The sequence below is a fragment of the Salarias fasciatus genome, chromosome 4 (assembly GCF_902148845.1).
Source record: "Salarias fasciatus chromosome 4, fSalaFa1.1, whole genome shotgun sequence".
Taxonomy (NCBI): domain Eukaryota; kingdom Metazoa; phylum Chordata; class Actinopteri; order Blenniiformes; family Blenniidae; genus Salarias; species Salarias fasciatus.
The window spans coordinates 26,348,776-26,368,923 of record NC_043748.1 but is presented as its reverse complement, the minus strand read 5'-3'; the positions used below and the strand labels follow the sequence as shown (position 1 = coordinate 26,368,923).

The window sequence follows — 20,148 nt, the reverse complement described above, 5'->3', positions numbered from 1 at the left end:
ACGGAAATATCATTTGAAAGAAGCACAGGAAGAGGAGGACAGACAGCTGACTGGAGAAGAATCCAGAGAATCACTGCAGCTGGAAACAGCTGGAGAAACAGCTGGACCCTGAAACCCAGTCCCGGTTCTCCCATGACCTCAACTTCACCGCCACAGGTTTTAGTGTTTTCTTGTCAATAAGTACCAGAAAAGTCTGAAGTACTTGTCCGTTCGCTGACTGAGTTATTTCATTCTGAAGAGGAGCAGGACTCTACATGACACTTCAGGCTCGAACTGGAAACGGGATTTGATGTAGACGTTCTAATAAGTCGGAACTTCATTCTGAGACAAAATCCAAAAGGTGAAAAAGAAAAGTCTCTTTATTCATTTGATTCTCAATGAAGACACTCTGCTAAGAAATATTTTACATTATGGGTCTAAAACTGGATTTAAATGCAAAATAAATGAATATTAAACACGTAATTTAAAACGTGATTAATCATGATTAACTATGGAACTTCTGAGATGATTGAATAATTCACTAAAAAGACCTTGTGACAGCGGGATAACACACACGGATACAGCATCACACACAGACACGGAGTGTGTCAGTAGGCGGCGGGGCTGACCTCCCACTGCAGGTGAGGCGGGATGTTCCTGATCTGCAGCTTCCTCGTCCTGCGGAGACAGACCACAACGGCCAATCAGAAGCTGCTCCTCTGACAGGCTGCACACACGTTCAACACATCAGCATGAAGACAGACCGAGTTCAACACATCAACCAGACAGGATTTCAGAGTTTCTGATTTCACCAACAGATAAAATCAAGCTTGGATGGAATAAAGTAGCAGTGTTCATTTTGACATGAATTTTTCATTTGATTTTAGTCTCAGTCACTCACCAAAGACTTGATTTAGTTAAAGTCACATTTTAGTTTTTTTAGTTTTGTTTCATTTTAGTTAAAATTTAGTCTGTGGAAATTAGTTTTAGCTTTAGTCTTACTACAGCACTAACACTAACCTAACACTAAGGAACTTTCAGTTTTGGTTGATTTTGGCGGCGCCAGTGGACAAAGCGGTAGTGTTTTGCCTGAAGGAATACTACAGTTCCCATGAGGCCTAGCGCGTGGCGTGGTAAAATGCTGCTCCCGGTGGCGTGCTGTCGGACTGTACTCGCCTTAATTTGTATCCAGTGGCTGTGTGAAGGACGGATAGCGACGAGGTCATGAATCTAATGGCTAAACAATGTTCTATCATGATGTGACGCATGCCGTAAAGCAGTCCACACATGTGGAGTTTTTCAGTGTGCAGGGTTCCTACCACCCTCCTCACAGCTGCTCAGTCCAAGTGAAGCAACACTGACGCCCTCAGGCTGACAGAGGGTCATTCAGCCAGCTGTAAGTTGATGTATCATCACAAAAGATATTAAAATGTTTTATTAAGGTTGAAAAGTTCCTTAGTGTTGGTTTAATTGATGAAATTTGACAGTTTTGTTGTACTGTAGTAAATTAGATAGATAGACAGATAGATAGATAGATAGATAGATGACTTTATTGTCCCAGTGGGAAATTTGTCTTGGGCAAAGTGCTACATCAACATGCATACACACATAAAAACAACACAACATAAAACCACAGCAGCAGAAGTGCAAAAGGATGATTGTCACGGTTGTAACTTTAATTATGTTCAGATTTTTAAATTTAGAATGTATCATATGACTCTTGGATCATAAATATGAATATTTACGGCTTGTTAGAAAAAAATTTAAATGCATAAACTTGAGATTCTTTCTGTAAATTCTTAAAACAAATGACAACCTGCAAGAAAAAGCTCCAATCATAATGACCAGCAGGTGGCGGTACTGCAGCCAACGGGATGCAAGCTGCCGTAAAACATCAGAGAAGAAGAAGACCAGCAGCACAACAACACACACGGCACTGAGTGACAGTGCTGCGGTGCTGTGACTCCATACGGAGCCGGACCGGACCGGACCGGACCGGAGCCGGACCGGACCGGACCGGACCGGACCGGAGCCAGTCAGTTCATGATGTCCAGAGATTTAGTTTTAGTTTTTGTTGTCATTACTTATTAAATTTACGTTCTTGTCACAAATTAGTCACGGAATAAAGGGTCAGCAACAAACAGTTTTCGTTTAAGTTTTTGTTGACAAAATGAACAGCGTGCAGCAGGACCCGTGTCCACGGCTGAGACTGGAGAACTCCCCGATCTGGAGTACGCCAACATTTACTGTTCTACTCTCCACAGTTCTTCGTACACAAAAGCAGCGATGAAGGCGAACAAGCGCCTGGATTCATACAAGTATTTTGTTTATCTGTTGTTTATTTTGCAGCGATTCGCTTCTCTCTCCGATCTACATCAGTCAGAAACCTGTGAAACGAGGATCCTGCTCCACCAGCTGCTACACTGAGAACCAGGTTTTCACTACTTTGATCCAGACTTCTCTGTTGAACACACTAGAATCACTGCAGCGCCACGGGTTTGACTTCACGCCAACATGGCGGCGACTGCCTGACCACACCAACACCAGACCAATACCAGACCACTACCAGACCACTACCACACCAATACCACACCACTACCAGACCACTACTAGACCACTACCACACCACTACCACACCACTACCACACCAATACCACACCATTACCACACCACTACCAGAACACTACTAGACCACTACCACACCACTACCACACCAATACCAGACCACTACCACACCACTACCACACCAATACCAGACCACTACCACACCACTACCACACCAATACCAGACCACAACCAGGCCACTACCACACCAATACCAGACCACAACCAGGCCACTACCACACCAATACCAGACCAATACCAGACCACTACCAGACCAATACCAGACCAATACCAGACCACTACCAGACCAATACCAGACCACTACCAGACCACAACCAGGCCACTACCACACCAATACCACACCAATACCAGACCACTACCAGACCACTACTAGACCACTACCACACCACTACCACACCAATACCACACCATTACCACACCACTACCAGACCACTACTAGACCACTACCACACCACTACCACACCAATACCAGACCACTACCACACCAATACCACACCATTACCACACCACTACCAGACCACTACTAGACCACTACCACACCACTACCACACCAATACCAGACCACTACCACACCAATACCAGACCACAACCAGGCCACTACCACACCAATACCAGACCACAACCAGGCCACTACCACACCAATACCACACCAATACCAGACCACTACCAGACCAATACCAGACCAATACCAGACCACTACCAGACCAATACCAGACCACTACCAGACCACTACCACACCAATACCAGACCACTACCAGACCACTACCACACCAATACCAGACTACTACCAGACCACTACCAGACCAATACCAGACCAATGCCAGACCACTACCACACCAATACCAGACCACTACTAGACCACTACTAGACCACAACCAGACCACTACTAGACCACTACTAGACCACTACTAGACCACAACCAGACCACTACTAGACCACTACCAGACCACTACCACACCAATACCAGACCACTACCAGACCACTACCACACCAATACCAGACTACTACCAGACCACTACCAGACCAATACCAGACCAATGCCAGACCACTACCACACCAATACCAGACCACTACTAGACCACTACTAGACCACAACCAGACCACTACTAGACCACTACTAGACCACAACCAGACCACTACTAGACCACTACCACACCAATACCAGACCACTACTAGACCACTACTAGACCACAACCAGACCACTACTAGACCACTACCACACCACTACCAGACCACTACTAGACCACTACTAGACCACTACTAGACCACTACCACACCACTACTTGAGCACTACTAGACCACTACCACACCACTACCAGACCACTACTAGACCACTACCAGACCACTACTAGACCACTACCACACCACTACCAGACCACTACTAGACCATTACCACACCACTACTAGACCACTACTAGACCACTACCACGCCACTACTAGACCAATAGCGTGAACCTCCTCCATAGCGTCGAGCTGCTCCCTCACAGCAGCAGTGAAGTGCTGAATGGGTTAATATTTCATAAGAGGAAGAAAATCAAAGATGAATATTTCATTACTGATGGAGGAGAGCGAGTGGCATGTATGCAACCAAACATCATCACACTGTGTGTGTGTGTGTGTGTGTGTGTGTGTGGTTCCCATATTTAGCCCCTCACAGAGGTTAGCAGCCTCACTGCAGCCACTCAGCTGCTCCACCTCCTGGCTGGGTGGAGGAGGAAGGGAAGGTGGTGGAGTCTGTGTGCCAGTCCTGATGCTGACAGCTTCCTGTGTCCTCCAGAGTCCCCGTGTCCGTCTGCAGAGTCCAGGAGGACGAACAGTAACAGCTCCTCCACCCAGAGCTCCTCCACCCAGAGCTCCTCCACCCAGAGCTCCTCCACCCAGAGCTTCTCCACCCAGAGGTTCCTTCAGCTGACAGCTGGAGAAGGGTTTCACCATTTAGCTCCTCTTCCTAATGGCAGGTTTTGTCCTCTGCGGTGCAGACTGTCCTGTGTGGTGCAGACTGTCCTGTGCGGTGCAGACTGTCCTCTGCGGTGCAGACTGTCCTCTGCGGTGCAGACTGTCCTCTGCGGTGCAGACTGTCCTGTGCGGTGCAGACTGTCCTGTGCGGTGCAGACTGTCCTCTGCGGTGCAGACTGTCCTGTGTGGTGCAGACTGTCCTGTGTGGTGCAGACTGTCCTGTGCGGTGCAGACTGTCCTGTGCAGTGGCGCTGGTGGATCAGGCGGTGTGTCTGGCCCTGGCAGTGGGGTCGTGGTGCGGCCCAGCAGCAGTGGCGTGAAGCTGCTCTTCCTGAATGTGTTGAGCTGTGTTTGAGACGGGGGAGGGGGGAGGGGGCATCTGTAGGCTCGGGGTCAAAGTTCAGCCTCTGCTCTCCACTCTGACCCGCCTGCAGCCATTTTGGAGAGAGCTGAGCTCTCTCTCTCCATTTTGTGGCCGAGCGGTGGTTATTTCTGTCCAGCAGTGGTTCACCTGTTTGCTCCCCCTCCCCCCCCCACCCCTCCCCCCTCCCTCCACCCCCTCCCTCCACCCCCTCCCCCCCCCACGCTGTGATCCAACCTCCAAACAGAGAAAACAGCTTTCAGGCGTTAGCAGGAGTCACAGCAGGACAAAACAGCAGAGCTCCATGGAGGATGACGTCCTGCCTCCATGGTGGAGCGGTGGTTTGGGGCTGGAGGATCTCTGGAGGATCTCTGGAGGATCTCTGAAGGATCTCTGGAGGATCTCTGGAGGATCTCCGCTCACCGCCAGCAGCCGCCGCTCTCCTCCTCTCTGCTCTACATGTGAGGCCAGCGAGCCGCCATCTTCCACCAGACAACGCCCATTTACTACAATGAGAGCGCTCACGTGACGCCGGCTAACGGCGCACATGCACCGCCGGGTGGGGGCGGGGCGCGCGCGCGCGCGTGTGTGTGTGTGTGTAGTAACATGCGCCATTACATGAACATGGCAACATGGAGGCGGTGCAGAGGAACCTACAGCTGAACAATGAGAGAGAGAGAGAGAGAGAGAGAGAGAGAGAGAGAGAGAGAGAGAGAGGAAACTGGGGGAGGGACGGAACATGTCAGGATTTCCATGGTTCTCCGGTTCTCCCTCACTGTCACTATTCTGATTCTCCTGCAGACTAAAGGCTTCAGCCGGGCGATACGATGGAGAACCCCCCCGCCCCCCCCCCCGCTGTGGGCTGAGTTCTCTCTGGATGTGATCACGGAGCGTTCCTCTTCGTTCCTCCTCCTGTTCTCCGCTCTGCAGGGTTCCAGGACGGAGGAGAACCCAACGCTTCTGATTTCTTTCCAAAATGCTTTTTAAGCTCGTCTCTTCATTAACTGTCTCTGAAAAGGGTGGAACCCGGCGGTCCGGTGGAACCCGGCGGTCCGGTGGAACCCGGCGGTCCAGTGGAACCCGGCGGTCCGGTGGAACACGGCGGTCCGGTGGAACCCGGCGGTCCAGTGGAACCCGGCGGTCCGGTCGGCGGTCCGGTGGAACCACAGGAGGGACACAGCAGGCCGAGGCCAGAGCAGACAGGGACCATGCTGCCAGGTGTTCAGGTGTGGTGTTCCAGAAAGGTTCAATCAGAGGAACACACTGTAAAGCATCCTTGGAGCTGAAGGAGGCAGATTCTTCTGAATCTTTACTGATCTGCAGAAAGTGAAGCCCCTCCCAGCTCACTGGTGGAGCTTTCAGTCAGAGCGTCTCTTCTGGCCTGGTTCCAGCCAGAGCGGCTTGTTGCTGGGTTTAGAACTCTTCTTTCCAGACGTGTTTTTCAGTGAAGCGTTCGGTCAGGTGACTTCAGCAGGTTCCTTCAGTTTGGGGTGGATTTCTCCTCCTGGGGAGGAGCTCTCCTGAGGCTGGAGAAGCTCTGAGCAGATCAACGCTGAAACACACCTCCTCTCTGCTGATCTCACCTTTCACCTCAACCTCGGCTCAGATCTGTTTAAATGTGTTTTTAAAAACGAATCCCGACTGTGAAGAAACACCGAAACAATCCTGCTGAGGAAGGACAGCCATGGACCCGGACTCAGCAGGAGAACCGGAACCAGCTATAAGGCGGACTGACGCCTCTCACGCCTTCAGTCCTTCATGGTGTGAGAAACAGAGTTTATTTTCAGCGGCTGGCTGCAGAGCGTTCCTCCAGCCCAACACAAAAACACCTTTCACCAGCAAATCAGCTCAGACTGGGCCGGAGGAAAGTCTGGCAAACCTTCACACGGTCAAATCTTTACCATCTTTAAAAATGATGAATGTTTCCAAGGCTTTAAAATGTTTGAAGTCTTTAAAATATTTAAAATAGATCAAATCTTTTAAATTTTTGAAGTCTTCAAAATGTTTAAAATATGTTACATATTTAGAGGTTTAGAATGTATACAATTTTTAAAGTTTTTAAAATGATAAAAAATATTTAACGGTTTAGAATTATAAAGTTTTTAAAATGTTTTAAATGATTAAAATATTTAAAAGTTTCTAATGATAAAGTTTTTAAAATGCTTAAAATGATTAAAATATTGAAAAGTTTAGAAACATAAAGTTTTGAAAATGTTTAAAATGATTAAATTATTTGAAAGTTTAGAATTATAAAGTTTTTAAATGTTTAAAGTGTTAAAATATCTAAATGTTCATTTCTTTCCTCCACTCGGCTCAAAATGGGGCCGAAGAACCTGAGGAGGAGGAGGAGGGAGTTCCTGCTGAGTGTGTGTGTGTGTGTGTGTGTGTGTGTGTGGTGACGTCAGCTTGTGCTTTGTTTTGAATCGGTGAGGAGCGGGGCGGGGCCTCAGGCAGCCAATGAGAAGCGGTGGAGAGAGGGGCCCGTCTCACACACACACACACACACACACACACACACACACACACACACACACACACACACACACACACACACACACACACACACAAACACACCGGGTGTGTTTCCGGCTGCGGCCAGCAGAGGGCTCACTGCGTCTCTCCTGGTGAACTGCGGCCGCTCTCCTCTCTCTTTTCTTTTCTCTCTTTTCTTTTCTCTCTTTTCTCTTTCTTCTTATCTGTCTTCTGTCACTTTAGACTTAAAATGTGGAGAAATTCAGAATAATTCAAGATATTAAACAGTAATCCAGCACTGTTCAGCGGACGGATGTGACCAGGCCCACACCTCCTCGTTTCACTGATTCAAACATTAAAAAGGAACATTAGAAGTCGTGAATTCGTCTTTAAAAAATCTCCAGAACACCTGCAGCGTCCCTGAAGGAGCCGGAGACGGAACCGCAGGTCCTGCCTGTGAGACCGAGTCTCTGGTGGCTGGTTCGCTTCAAGGTGGTGAAGCTAGTTAGGCCTGCTGAGGCTCACTGCAGTGGCCCCCGGCCCCCCCGGGCCCCAGCCCCCCCCGGCCCCCCCGGCCCCCCCAGCCCCCCTGGCCCCCGACCTCCCCGGGCCCCACACTAATTCCAATCACAAACTACACACCACTGTTTCACCCTCACAGTATTCTCTGAGACTGAATCCACTGCGTTTCACTGTTCTTCATATTTCTGGGCTGATCATCAGTGAGGATGTTTACAGAAATGACCGATTGGAATAAAGGTTTTAAGATAAAATTTTAATGGAAATAAATCCGATTTCTTTCCAGAAGCACAGAACTAAAAAACCCTGGCAGGTATTTACACTGCACAGTGACACACACACAAATACAGCAAACACAACTTAAACCTTTATAGCACCAAAAACATCGAAACATCAAAAATAGACACGAAACACTGAATGATGATTTCACTGATTTCACAAGGATTTTATTTTGTTAAGCAACTCTGTAAAATTCAATCATTCATTGTTCATATATATATATATATATATATATATATATATATATATATATATATATATATATATATATATATATATATATATATACATATATATATAAGAATATATATATATATATATATATATATATATATATATATAAATAAATATAAATATAAATAAATATAATATATATATAAATATAAATATATATATATATATATATATATATGTATATATAAACATATATATATATAATTATGGTGAAATATCATACAATGCTTGTGTCATTTTTTTTTCCTTGATGAAACATTTTAGCTTTCAATTCAATTCAATTTTATTATTTATTTTAAATAAGTTTTCTTCTTCCCACTCCTTTTCGAGCATTATGTATCTCATGACTAACATAAAATCGTATTTATAGTCCTGTAAATTGACTATTGTCAGAAAAATATTATTACCTTGCAATAGCTCGAAATAAATTCATTAATTAATTCATTCATTCATTCATTTGTATAGCCCATTTAAAAACAACTTCGGTTGACCAAAGTGCTTTACAAAAAAGTAAAAAAGAAATGATAGAATAAATAGATGAAAATAAAAAGGCCCACCTAAACATATTTATGAAACACAAATAAGACAAATAAGACACCGAGATGTCCTCCAGTTTAGCTGGTGTTAAAAGTCTGTGAGAAGAGGTGTGTTTTCAGTCTGGACTTCACTGTCCTACAGACTGAGAGGACTACCCAGAAGGCTCTGTCACCTCTGGATTGTAGCCTGGTTTTAGGGACAACCAGCTGGAGCTGGTCAGCTGACCTCCGGTCTCTGGTGGGAGAGTCACTCAGGTATGAAGGGAGAGCCAGCACTGAGGAGTGAGCAGGAAAACTTTAAGTTCCACTGGAGAGCAGACAGGCAGCCCATGTAGAGAGCTCAGCCCAGGGGAGGAGCTCCTGCTGGGTTTCAGTCAGCAGACCGGCTGCAGCAGGCACCCTGGTCCTGCCTTGGTCCAGTCCTGGTCCAGTCCTGGTCCAGTCCTGGTCCAGTCCTGGTCCAGTCCTGGTCCAGTCCTGGTCCAGCCCAACATACAACCCATTACATTCAAAGCTTCATTTAAACTGGCCTGAAAATGTCAGAATGTAAGAGAGAAGCCTCTCGTCTCTTCCTCTCATGCTGATTCATGGGGAACATCAGAAGCATCTCAGATTCTGATGCTGGAGATTAATTCCTTCAGCGCTCAGTTACTGGAAAAATTTCTCCACAGAGTTCTGAAAAACCCGGATTATTTCTTGTTAAGGTGTTTTGGGTGAAATCCTCCACAGATCAGCTTCAGCTGCTCAGCAGTCAAAGCGGCACCGTTCACAACGTGGACTGGGAAGAAATTCATAGAAATAACCAACGATTTAACAGCTTGAACAGAAAACAGTACAGAACCAGGAGAGGACACCAGAGGACAGACAGTACAGAGCCTTCAGCGTTCCTCCAGATCAGATAAAACACACTGATCAGTTTTCAGTTCCCGGCCGGACTGTCTGAGGCTGTGGTGAACGGAGGCACCTGAACGCACCGTCTTTATTTTAAAAAGTCTCTGTCTTTATCTGTCCATCAGAGGAGGTGTGCTCCTCCTCCTCCTCCTCCAGCAGCAGCGCCACACCACGTGAGCGCCGCATGGCAGCTGATATGGCACACCCCCCCAGTGAGCCCCGCCCCCACCCTGCTGCCCTCCCCCTCCCCCTCCAGCACATGCCTGCTTCATACATGTGATCCTCAGCCTCCATTTTAGCAGCAGAGCTGAGCAGCAGCAGGTTTCTGCTTCAGTCTGCCTCACTGGGGGGGGGGGGGCAGGAAGAGCTCCAGATCAGCTGCTGAACAGCCTCTGTTGTCAAAGCTCTGCTGTTCCTCCAGGGTCACTGAGCCTGGATCCACAGCGCTTCACTCAGGATTCCTGTATTCTGAATGAACTAATCCTGAGTTCTGCTCCTGAGCCCAGCATTTACAGGGGAAGAACGAAGCAGAGAATCCTGGGTAACGCTGTGAAGCCTTCTGATTGGACGGGGCGGCTGTGAAGCCTTCTGATTGGACGGCACCTGTCAGGAGCCATTTCTCTTTCTTCCTTCCTCCAAGTTTGATGCTTTTCACTACATCCTTTTCCTCTAAAGCTTTCCGCACCGCGGCCGCCATCTTGGCGTGTTTGATCTGAAGAGGGAAGAACTTTACGAGGAGTCAGAGTGTCAGCCTGTCGGTCTGTGTTTACCTGTGACTTTTATTCCTCTATAAATCCTAATGAAGCCTCACTCTGCTCTAACGTCACCATGGAAACGCCTGAAACTTTATTCAGAATCAAGTGTGAATCGGAATATCCCGGCGGGTTGGAGGCAGAACTCTCTGCTGATGAGGCCGCTTCATTCTGGTGGATCTGCTCCGCCGTGAGGACGCAGTGCTCCAAGATGGCGGCCCGCTGTGCAGAGACGATTTATTTAACGGCAGTTTTAGAAGAACTGGATATAATGAAACGAGCGGATCGACCACAACGAGGACGTTTTCAAAGCTGCAGCGTCAAAGTTAATCCAGAAAGAAAGACGAGAAAAACGCTTTTTACTTCCTACAGAAGTAAACGTCCAATCAGAACGCTGCACACACCCCGGCATGAGAGAGGAGTTCATCTTTCATCACACGTAAACACTAAGATCAGGAATATAAATTAGAACCACTTGATTCAGAATAAATCAATTCTGAATTAAAAACAGTCTGAACCAGACTCTGTGCTGAAACCTCCTCAGAAGGGCTTCCTGCACGAACTCAGCCTGACTGATCTGACTGATCTGACTGATCTGATCTGATCTATCTGAATAATCTGATCGGTGCCCTCGTCCTGCCCCCCCTCCCCCAGGGTGTCATCTTGCTGGCTGTGACTCCAGCTGAACCAGGACTGGAGCCTCCAGACCAGCAGAGCCACTGTCCCCGGGTCCTCCTGCTGGTCTGGAGCGTACAGCAGCTTTAACCTTTAAAACCAGGCCGGAGCAGCTCAGCACCCTGACCCTGACCCTGACCCTGACCCTGACCCTGACCCTGACCCTGACCCCTCCGAGGCCATTTGATGCACAAACAAAACCCATATCTTCTGATGGATTCATAAGTTTAAACTTCGGGTGGGAGCACTGAACACTGCTCTACTCTGTTGGATCCCTTTTGAACCCAGGATGGTTTTGACAGCTCTGTGGCGTGCCGCCAGAATTACAAGTTAAATGGTTATTCACGTTTGATGGAGCCGCTGCAGAGGGACTGAAGACCCACATGTGGCTCCAGAGCTGCAGGCTGAACCCCGGTCTACACCTAAACAAGTCAGAGAGAACTTCGTAAAGTCCCTGACCCTGACCTGCAGCGAGGAGACGGAAAGGCAGGAAGAGTCAGAGGAAGAGGCTGTCAGCTCCTGACAGCCAATCAGAGCCCAGCATCAGCCTCCTCCTGACCAATCAGGAGCGGCGTTGCCCTATAGGCTCCTTAATCTCCCCTTTCTTTCTCATTACTGCTGAAAAATGTCAAGAATTCACACACACACACACACACACACACACACACACACACACACACACACACACACACACACACACACACACAGCCAGTGAGCGGTTGTGCAGCACCTGAAGAGGAGCTCCGGTTTGATTCCTGTAAGGAGGAAGAAGAGGAGTCGTCCATCCAGTTCACCGTGACACTTCAGCAGCACGTGCACGACTTCCCCTCAGTCGGACAGGTGTGTGTGTGTGTGTGTGTGTGTGTGTGTGTGTGTTGGGGCTACCAAATGATTTTTTAATAGTGATGAATCCCATTTTGAACTGCATGTTTAAAGTTGGGATACTTTGCGTTTCAGTTTAATCAGTTGGAAAAATCAGTCACATCAGCTTCAGTTTGTTTAAACCTATTTCTTTAAAAAAAAAAAAAAAAAAAATTTCCAACCCAAGAACTTTAAAAACTTCATCCTAGTTTTATGTTTAAATGAGATATCCTCGGTTCATTCAGGTAGAAATTAAGACTAAAAACATCTGTCTTACAAAAAGAGGTTTAGTCCAAACCCGTCCTGTACTTTGCTGAGCTGAACCCTCGGTCCTGTCAGCAGACTGATTTGTCGGTACGGTTGTAGTTTTACCAGTGAAGTCCATCCAGTCCACCTTCTGCTTCATAAAGAAACCTGAAGTCATCTTCAGGTGTTTCAGTCCAGCAGTGACGCTGCTTCCTGGACTCTTGACTGTGTTTCCGGATCACGAGGACCACATGGCTGGGCTTCAACAGATCATCTGTTGTACATCTTCATGCTGTTCGCTTCATTTACATACAGTTAAAGACTAGGGATGTGTGAGTACCGATACCAGCTATCGGGCCGATACTGGCTGTATTTCAAAGTATCGAGTACTACCGATACCGATACCTAACCTGACACGCCAGATGGACAGTTTCATGTCCGCCACGGAAATATTTCACAAGTCCATCTGGGTAGCCGCTCTTCCGATTCGATTTCAGAGGCGGGACCTTCAAAACAATCCGTAGCCGGTGATTGGACGACCGTTCAAACCAAAGAAGAAGAAGATTGAACAACCGTTCTGATTGACACACGACACACTCATCACAGACCAATCCACATCAAGCCGCGGTGTGACGGCGCTCTGTGCTGCTGAGAAGCAGTAGACATCATTTCCTGACAAAAAGGCTGGAAGTCATGTTCTGTGCTCCTCTTTCAAAGAGGAAACTGAGTCTCTTTCTTATAAAACTGCAGATGTTGCCGTGTCCACGGAGATCGCTTCGCATGCCACCATTGTTTTCAAACTTTTGTGTGCTTCCTGCTGTCGTCACGTCCGCTCCTCCCGCAGCTCCCGCCTCTTTCCCCTGATTGGGCCGGCAACATTTTAACAGAGTGAAACCATTGGTCTCTGGAGCGCTACAGGATGGATCTGCAGGCTTTAGGAACTGATTCAGGCCCGTCTGCTATGCAAGGTTAACCGATACCAGCCACCGATACTCAAGGCAACAAAATCCCACACGTAGTAAGCCCTCCTCACCAGCAGATGGCGGGAGTGTGACTGAACGGGATACAAGCTGCCGTTAAACATGGAGGAAGAAGCCCTCCTCTCCAGGAGGGGGCGCTGACAGGCGCTGAGCAGCGGGTTGATTCTCCATGAGTCTCATCCAGAGCAGAGACAACAGGATGAATCCAGAACGCTGCTCGTCTCACCAGAAATTCTTTTATATCAGCGAAAACGAGCCGAGCTTTGCAGAATGCAAACTCTGCTATGCTAAAATTACTAGAGGAGGAGGCGATCTTGTTCATTTACCACTAGTAATTTGTTGAAACACCTCAGGGTGAAGCCTGGGGACGACGCTGTGGTGCTGGGAAAAAAAAAAAACTCCTGCAGCAACTCGACGGCAAACTCTGCAGAAGACCGAGAAACTGAAGAGCAGCGATCCAGAGCAGCACAGAGAACACCAGCAGCTCCTAGAACTCAGGGGTTGCTCTATTTGACTTCAGTTCATAAAAAAATCATTGAAATGAGTACATTAACAACTTTAGTTCATGTAAAGTGTAAAACTCAGAGAAAACTGTTTTATCTTGCACTTCAGTTCATTTATAAAACGTTCAAATAAGTTCATTTAAAAAAGTGTATATTTAGAGTTGTTTGTTTACATCTTGTACTTCAGTTCATTTAAAAAAATACAACTCAGAAATTTTTTCCGTTTGTGTGTATTTATTTCTCTGTATTGTGCACATGTGTGAATGTATGTATGTATGTGGGCATGTATATGTATGTATATCTATACGTATATTTATATGTGAAAAAAAGGGGGTTGACAGTATGTTTTTCAGGTTATTTAAAACGCGCACACACACACACACACACACACACACACCGAACAGCTCACTCCTTAGTTGTTTTGTTTGTTTTTGTTTTTTACTTTACTTCCTCTCTGTTTTCTCTTACGTAGCTTGTCGTGTTACATGTCTCTGTCTCTGTCTGTATTGTCTGTTCATTTTTGCAATTAAAAAAAGAAAAAAAAAATTGTTTTCTCTTGCACTTAATTTCATTTAAAAAAGTGTAAAACTCCAAGAGTTGATTGTTTTATTTTTCAGACTATTATTTTGGACTTAAACATAGTGGCTGTGCTGCCGTTTTTTTTTTTTTTTTTTTAGAAATAAAAGTCATTTTCAAAAATGATCTGTCATTGCATTAGTTTAAATTTTATGTATCAAAAGTATCGGTATGAGTATTGGTATCGTGAGTACTGAAGATGAAGTACTTGTACTTGGTATCGGTCTGAAAAAAAAGTGGTATCGAACATCCCTATTAAAGACAGTCCAACGATAAAAGATCCGAACCAGAAGTGATGTGTGTTTTTCCGGAGATCTGGGTCCTGGTCTAATGTGCAGACATCATCAGAATTTTCCTCACAGTCTGGCGTTAAAAAACAAAACCCAGCAAACCCTTCAGAACTGAGGAGAACTAGAGAACTGGAGGCGTCTTTAGTGATTCGATCCACTTCAGGATGAGAAACAGTTTCTCAGGTCAGAAACTAGGATTAAAAAAACCAAACATCAGACATTAAATAGCGCCGGAACAGGACTGGAATACACGTCAATTTACAATATTCTAACTATGGAATATTTATATTTCTATACATACCTACACACACACACACACAAACACACACACAACAAACAAAGGAGCTGAAAATATACAGCAGCAACATTTAAAGTAAATGGTGGCAAATCCAGCTGTGAGTGAGCAGCTCATCGTCCCAGGACCCCCCATAGCACCACACAGTCCTCCCCGGAGTCCCAGGACCCCCCATAGCACCACACAGTCCTCCCCGGAGTCCCAGGACCCCCCACAGCACCACACAGTCCTCCCCAGAGTCCCAGGACCCCCCACAGCACCACGCAGTCCTCCCCAGAGTCCCAGGACCCCCCACAGCACCACGCAGTCCTCCCCAGAGTCCCAGGACCCCCCATAGCACCACACAGTCCTCCCCAGAGTCCCAGGACCCCCCCATAACACCACACAGTCCTCCCCAGAGTCCCAGGACCCCCCATAGCACCACACAGTCCTCCCCAGAGTCCCAGGGCCCCCCATAGCACCACGCAGTCCTCCCCAGAGTCCCAGGACCCCCCATAGCACCACGCAGTCCTCCCCAGAGTCCCAGGACCCCCCATAACACCACACAGTCCTCCCCAGAGTCCCAGGACCCCCCATAGCACCACACAGTCCTCCCCAGAGTCCCAGGACCCCCCATAGCACCACACAGTCCTCCCCAGAGTCCCAGGGCCCCCCATAGCACCACACAGTCCTCCCCAGAGTCCCAGGACCCCCCATAGTAGGGCTGGGCCATATAGCCAAAAAATTAAATCTTGATTTATTTATTTTTTTGGCTTGAAATCTGATAAATGTTTTTAATCGATTATTTTTTCTGTGTAAAGAAACACAATTAAATATTTTTCAAAAACAGGATCTTTTATTGAATGCCAAAACGTCAGCATTTAACTGTAAACTAAATATACTTATTACTGAGGCAGTCTTAACAAAAACACTTTATGGGCACTGCATTGAAATAAATAAAAGGAAAACTGGAGAAAAAGTAACTTATAAAAAATCCCACATAGATCAAATTTAAATGGGTTCAAATCCCACACAGATTAAATTTAAGCGCCGGCAAAACACGCAATTTAAGTTTCATTTTCATTTTCATCATCTTTGCGCTCTTTATTTCAGTGTGTGCCTTATAGCAGCCTTTTCCTTTTTATTTTTCTGATCATTCGGCCGAGTTCGTTATGGCAGAAGTTGAGGAACGGACGTGTTTGACTGTAAAAAGCGCCGCGGCCGTCTGCGCTGTCATGCCGCTCTGCCCGAGGCGGTGGGACTCTCGGGGGCCGGCAGAGATCCGGCCGGGCTGGTGGGGGAGAGCGTTTAATCCCGGGAGGGACCGGCATTGTCTGTCCCCGGCTGAGCAGGAAGAGACAACTCTGCTCATTGGTAAGAGAACGTCGACAGTAGTGCTACAGCGCCAGTCCTCCTGGTGTGGCCACTGTATGTATTACACTCGTCTGGTAGAAATGGCGGAGGGACAGACTGATTTAACTCGATGTTGAAATTAAATTTTTTTCACATGAATTGAAAAAATAAAATCAAATTAACTGAACTAATTCGATATATTGCCCAGCTCTACCCCGTAGGGCCAGACAGTCCTCCCCAGAGTCCCAACTGGGAGTGAAAACACAAAGACAGAATTTAATTTCTGAACTTTAGTGTTTACTTTCAAAATAAAGTGTCTTGTAGACCCAGTTGTCAACTTGAAGAGTGAAGGGATTCAATCTGTCCGTCTGGGTTTATTTTACTATTTAACAAGCAGCTAGGGGTGAGCGATATGATGATATAAGATCGTTAAGGATTATAACGTCGGGATGATCTCATAAATCAGAAAGATGGTTAAACCGTCTATAGGGCACGTTCTCCTCCGTGTTGTTTTTTCACCTTTATATAATATTTTTTGGAGTGATGACGTTACCTGAAAGCTTCAGATAATATCAACTAAATATTCCCTCTAGTGCAGTTATGCACATGCATGATAGATACATGCAGAGCAACATTAACGATGATTTAAAAACAAAAAAAACAAAAAACACGCAGCCACAGCCAGAGCTGCGTTCGGGACGCAAAGGCAGCTAACAGCGAGCAGAGCGCTGTGGAGCTTCTCTGACTGGAGCTGCTGCTGGGTGGAGGCTGGGTGGAGGCTGGGTGGAGGCTGGGTGGAGGCTGGGTCAGGCAGAGCTGGGTTACAGCAGCAGTACAGGATCTACAAGAGATCAGCCGCCATAGAAACACCCCAACAAGCTGGAGGGAGAGACGCTGAAGCTAGCACCGATGCTAACGCTAGCTAGCGAGCTACCGCTAGCAGTTCACAAGCTAGCATGAGGGATTTTATATACAACAAATCACAGAAATGTGAAAAGACACTTAGTGGACACACCATCAAGTTAACAGCTGAAACGACCCTTTAGTCTGATCACTAGTGGAACGTCTTTGATTTAATTGGATGATGAGGGGCTGTATTTCAATGGAGACAGAGCCCTCTAGTGGTCAGATAGCGCAACTATTACAACTATATCCTATTAAAACTGCTAAAAAGCTATTTGATGTGTTTAGTTTTTTGTGTTACAAAAGTGTACATTATTGTTTTTTATCTTTTACCTCATTTTTAAAAGGAGATCAAAGCTCAGATCTCTGAACAAAAAATAGTTCTCAGCAGCTGTATTATTCACTCAGGTTATAGATGTTAAAGTTAAATTGTTTTTGTTCTAAATTGTAGCCCTTTAAGAGATAAACAGCTAAGTTTGCATTTTTATTGACCTTTTTTAATCATCTATTTGATGTGTTTAGTTTTTGTGTTACAAAAGTGCACTCTATTGCTGTTCATTACTTTTTATGTTTGTGTTCATTGCACATTTTGATTAGAAAAAAACCTGTACTATTTAAATTAAAGCCAGTTTCTCTAGCTTAAATTGTCTTTTTTTTTTTTTTTTTTTTTTACTTTTACGGTTTTACATGTTTAAATACATTTTATACGTTTTATATGTTCAACATTGGGGGAAAAATGGTCAAGCTTGCAAATTAGTCTAGAAAAATCAATATAAAAAAGAATCGTGATAAAATCGTGATCGTGATCTTAATTTTAAAAAATCGTGATATGACATTTTTGCCATATCGTCCACCCCTACAAGCAGCTCTCTCCATCTCATTCTTTATAAACTCTTTTCCAGTGAAAAGTGATTCTACAAGATCTGGTTTCATCAGAACATCCAGAGGGACAGAAAATCCAGCATCTTTTCCAGTTATATTGTGTTGGATTTAGTTTTTAAAACATCCAACATTCTGTGTCAGAGCTACAGGTGTGATGTTCTTAGCAAATAAACCGTTTGGAAATCTGTTGAATTATATAGTTTAATTAAATAGTGAAATAAACCCAGATGGACTGATTGAATCCTCCACTCTGCCTCCAGGTTCTTCACAGAAAATACAGCTGACTTCACATTATTTAACATAATACTGCTGTTTCCAGCTGCTGACTGGAAAACTAACCAACCTGAGACCCTCTTTAGAACGAAATACATTAAATACAGGATCAGCTGAGTCCTGCTGATCATGTTTTGTAACAAACCATGAAAATTATTGATCTCAGAGTTGACATGAAATTATCACATGATTCATTCTGGTACATTCTGAGCTTTCAGACATTTTATTTTCAGGTTAAAATTGTAAAAATTGCCGTTTTAATTGTTTTCACAGGAGGCTGACTTCAGTGGATGCTTGACCTGACCTGAAGAAGATGCTGGAAGAAGACTGGAGGAAGATCAGACTAATTCTGGATGAGAGACACTGATGCTGGACGGCATGGCAGAACTAAACATCACCAATAAACCAGCATTTTACAGTTCTAGTTTATAGGAGTTTTTAGATAAGCAGATGGTGTTAATGAGACAGATGCTGCATCCGAGGCTTTACTGTTTATGGTATTTATCATGTTGAAACTCAGTGTGAATCATAATATAATATAATATAATATAATATAATATAATATAATATAATATAATATAATATAATATAATATAATATAATAATTAATACGATAATAGCAATAATAATAGTGATGATAAAAAGAAAATATAATGCCAATATTATATACACACACACACACACACACACACACCCACACACACACATACATGTTTTATTTAGTTTTTTTGGGACAATCAGAGGGGTCAGTAATGGAGATCAGTATCAGAAAATGTTCTATCAGGTACAGATCTGGAAGGATTTCAAGGCCTTCTGTTTTTTCGACCAAAGGACAGAATCCAGATGAAACGATCTCCACCAGAAATACTAAAAACAGACTTTTCTTGTAAAAATAAGAGAAATTCAACCAAAACAGCAGCAGGTCATTTAGCTGCAGTTGCTCCAAACAAAACCCGTTTCCAATAGAAATATAAACTGATCGATAAGTTACAGCGGACGCAACGACGGAAACGTCTCCAGAAGCGCCTGCAAAAGTCTCCCTGAGGAGGCGGGTCTTAACAGCCAGTCCACCAATCACTGATTAGCAAAATAAATCAATGACCTGGAGTCAAACCAGCCGGCGCCTGGGGTCAGCTTAAGGTCATCCATCGCCGTATGGTTCATAGACACACCGATACTGAATGATCCAGCAATTTGCTTTACGTTTCCACGGCAACGGGGGCCACGGCTACTGCCGTGACGAGGAAACGCACCAGTTGTCAGCTGTCTGCTGAGACAGAGACACACATCAAGGTTTAGAAGGAAAACACCTGGATGAGCCCGGATGAGCCTGTGGAGGCGGTGTGCAGCTCCGCTGATGGAGGAATGTTCTCCTGGCCGACTCGAGGTTTCCAGTGTGCTCCAGCTGAAACACACCTCAGCCACACCAGATCTGAAGGTCTGTGTGCAGCCGGACGCCGCTCGGTCTGCAGACCAGGTTCCAGGTGGAACCCTCAGCTGTTCCCAGGAGAACCATCCGGGAACCCGTTTCTGCTCTGCACCCAAAATTAGAATCTTTTTTATTTTTAAAGCTGTAGCATCAAAGTTCATAGAGAAAACCAGAAACACTGTTTTCTTCTGGGAGATTTAAACCCGCATCTTCCTCCTGTCCAGTCAGAACCTGAAGAGGAATCAAATAATCCTGAATTTAAAATACCCTGTAACCAACTGTAGTAATAATAATAATAA

At 45.5% G+C, this 20,148-nt stretch overlaps 1 protein-coding gene across 1 annotated transcript in view; it reads right to left on the bottom strand.

The window, feature by feature from the left end:
- Positions 1–20,148, bottom strand: part of LOC115387228 (insulin-like growth factor 2 mRNA-binding protein 1) — a 39,195-nt gene that overhangs the window by 6,374 nt on the left and 12,673 nt on the right. Inside the window, 1 exon segment of the mRNA XM_030089851.1 lies at positions 609–657. Coding sequence (XP_029945711.1) covers positions 609–657 — 49 coding nt within the window.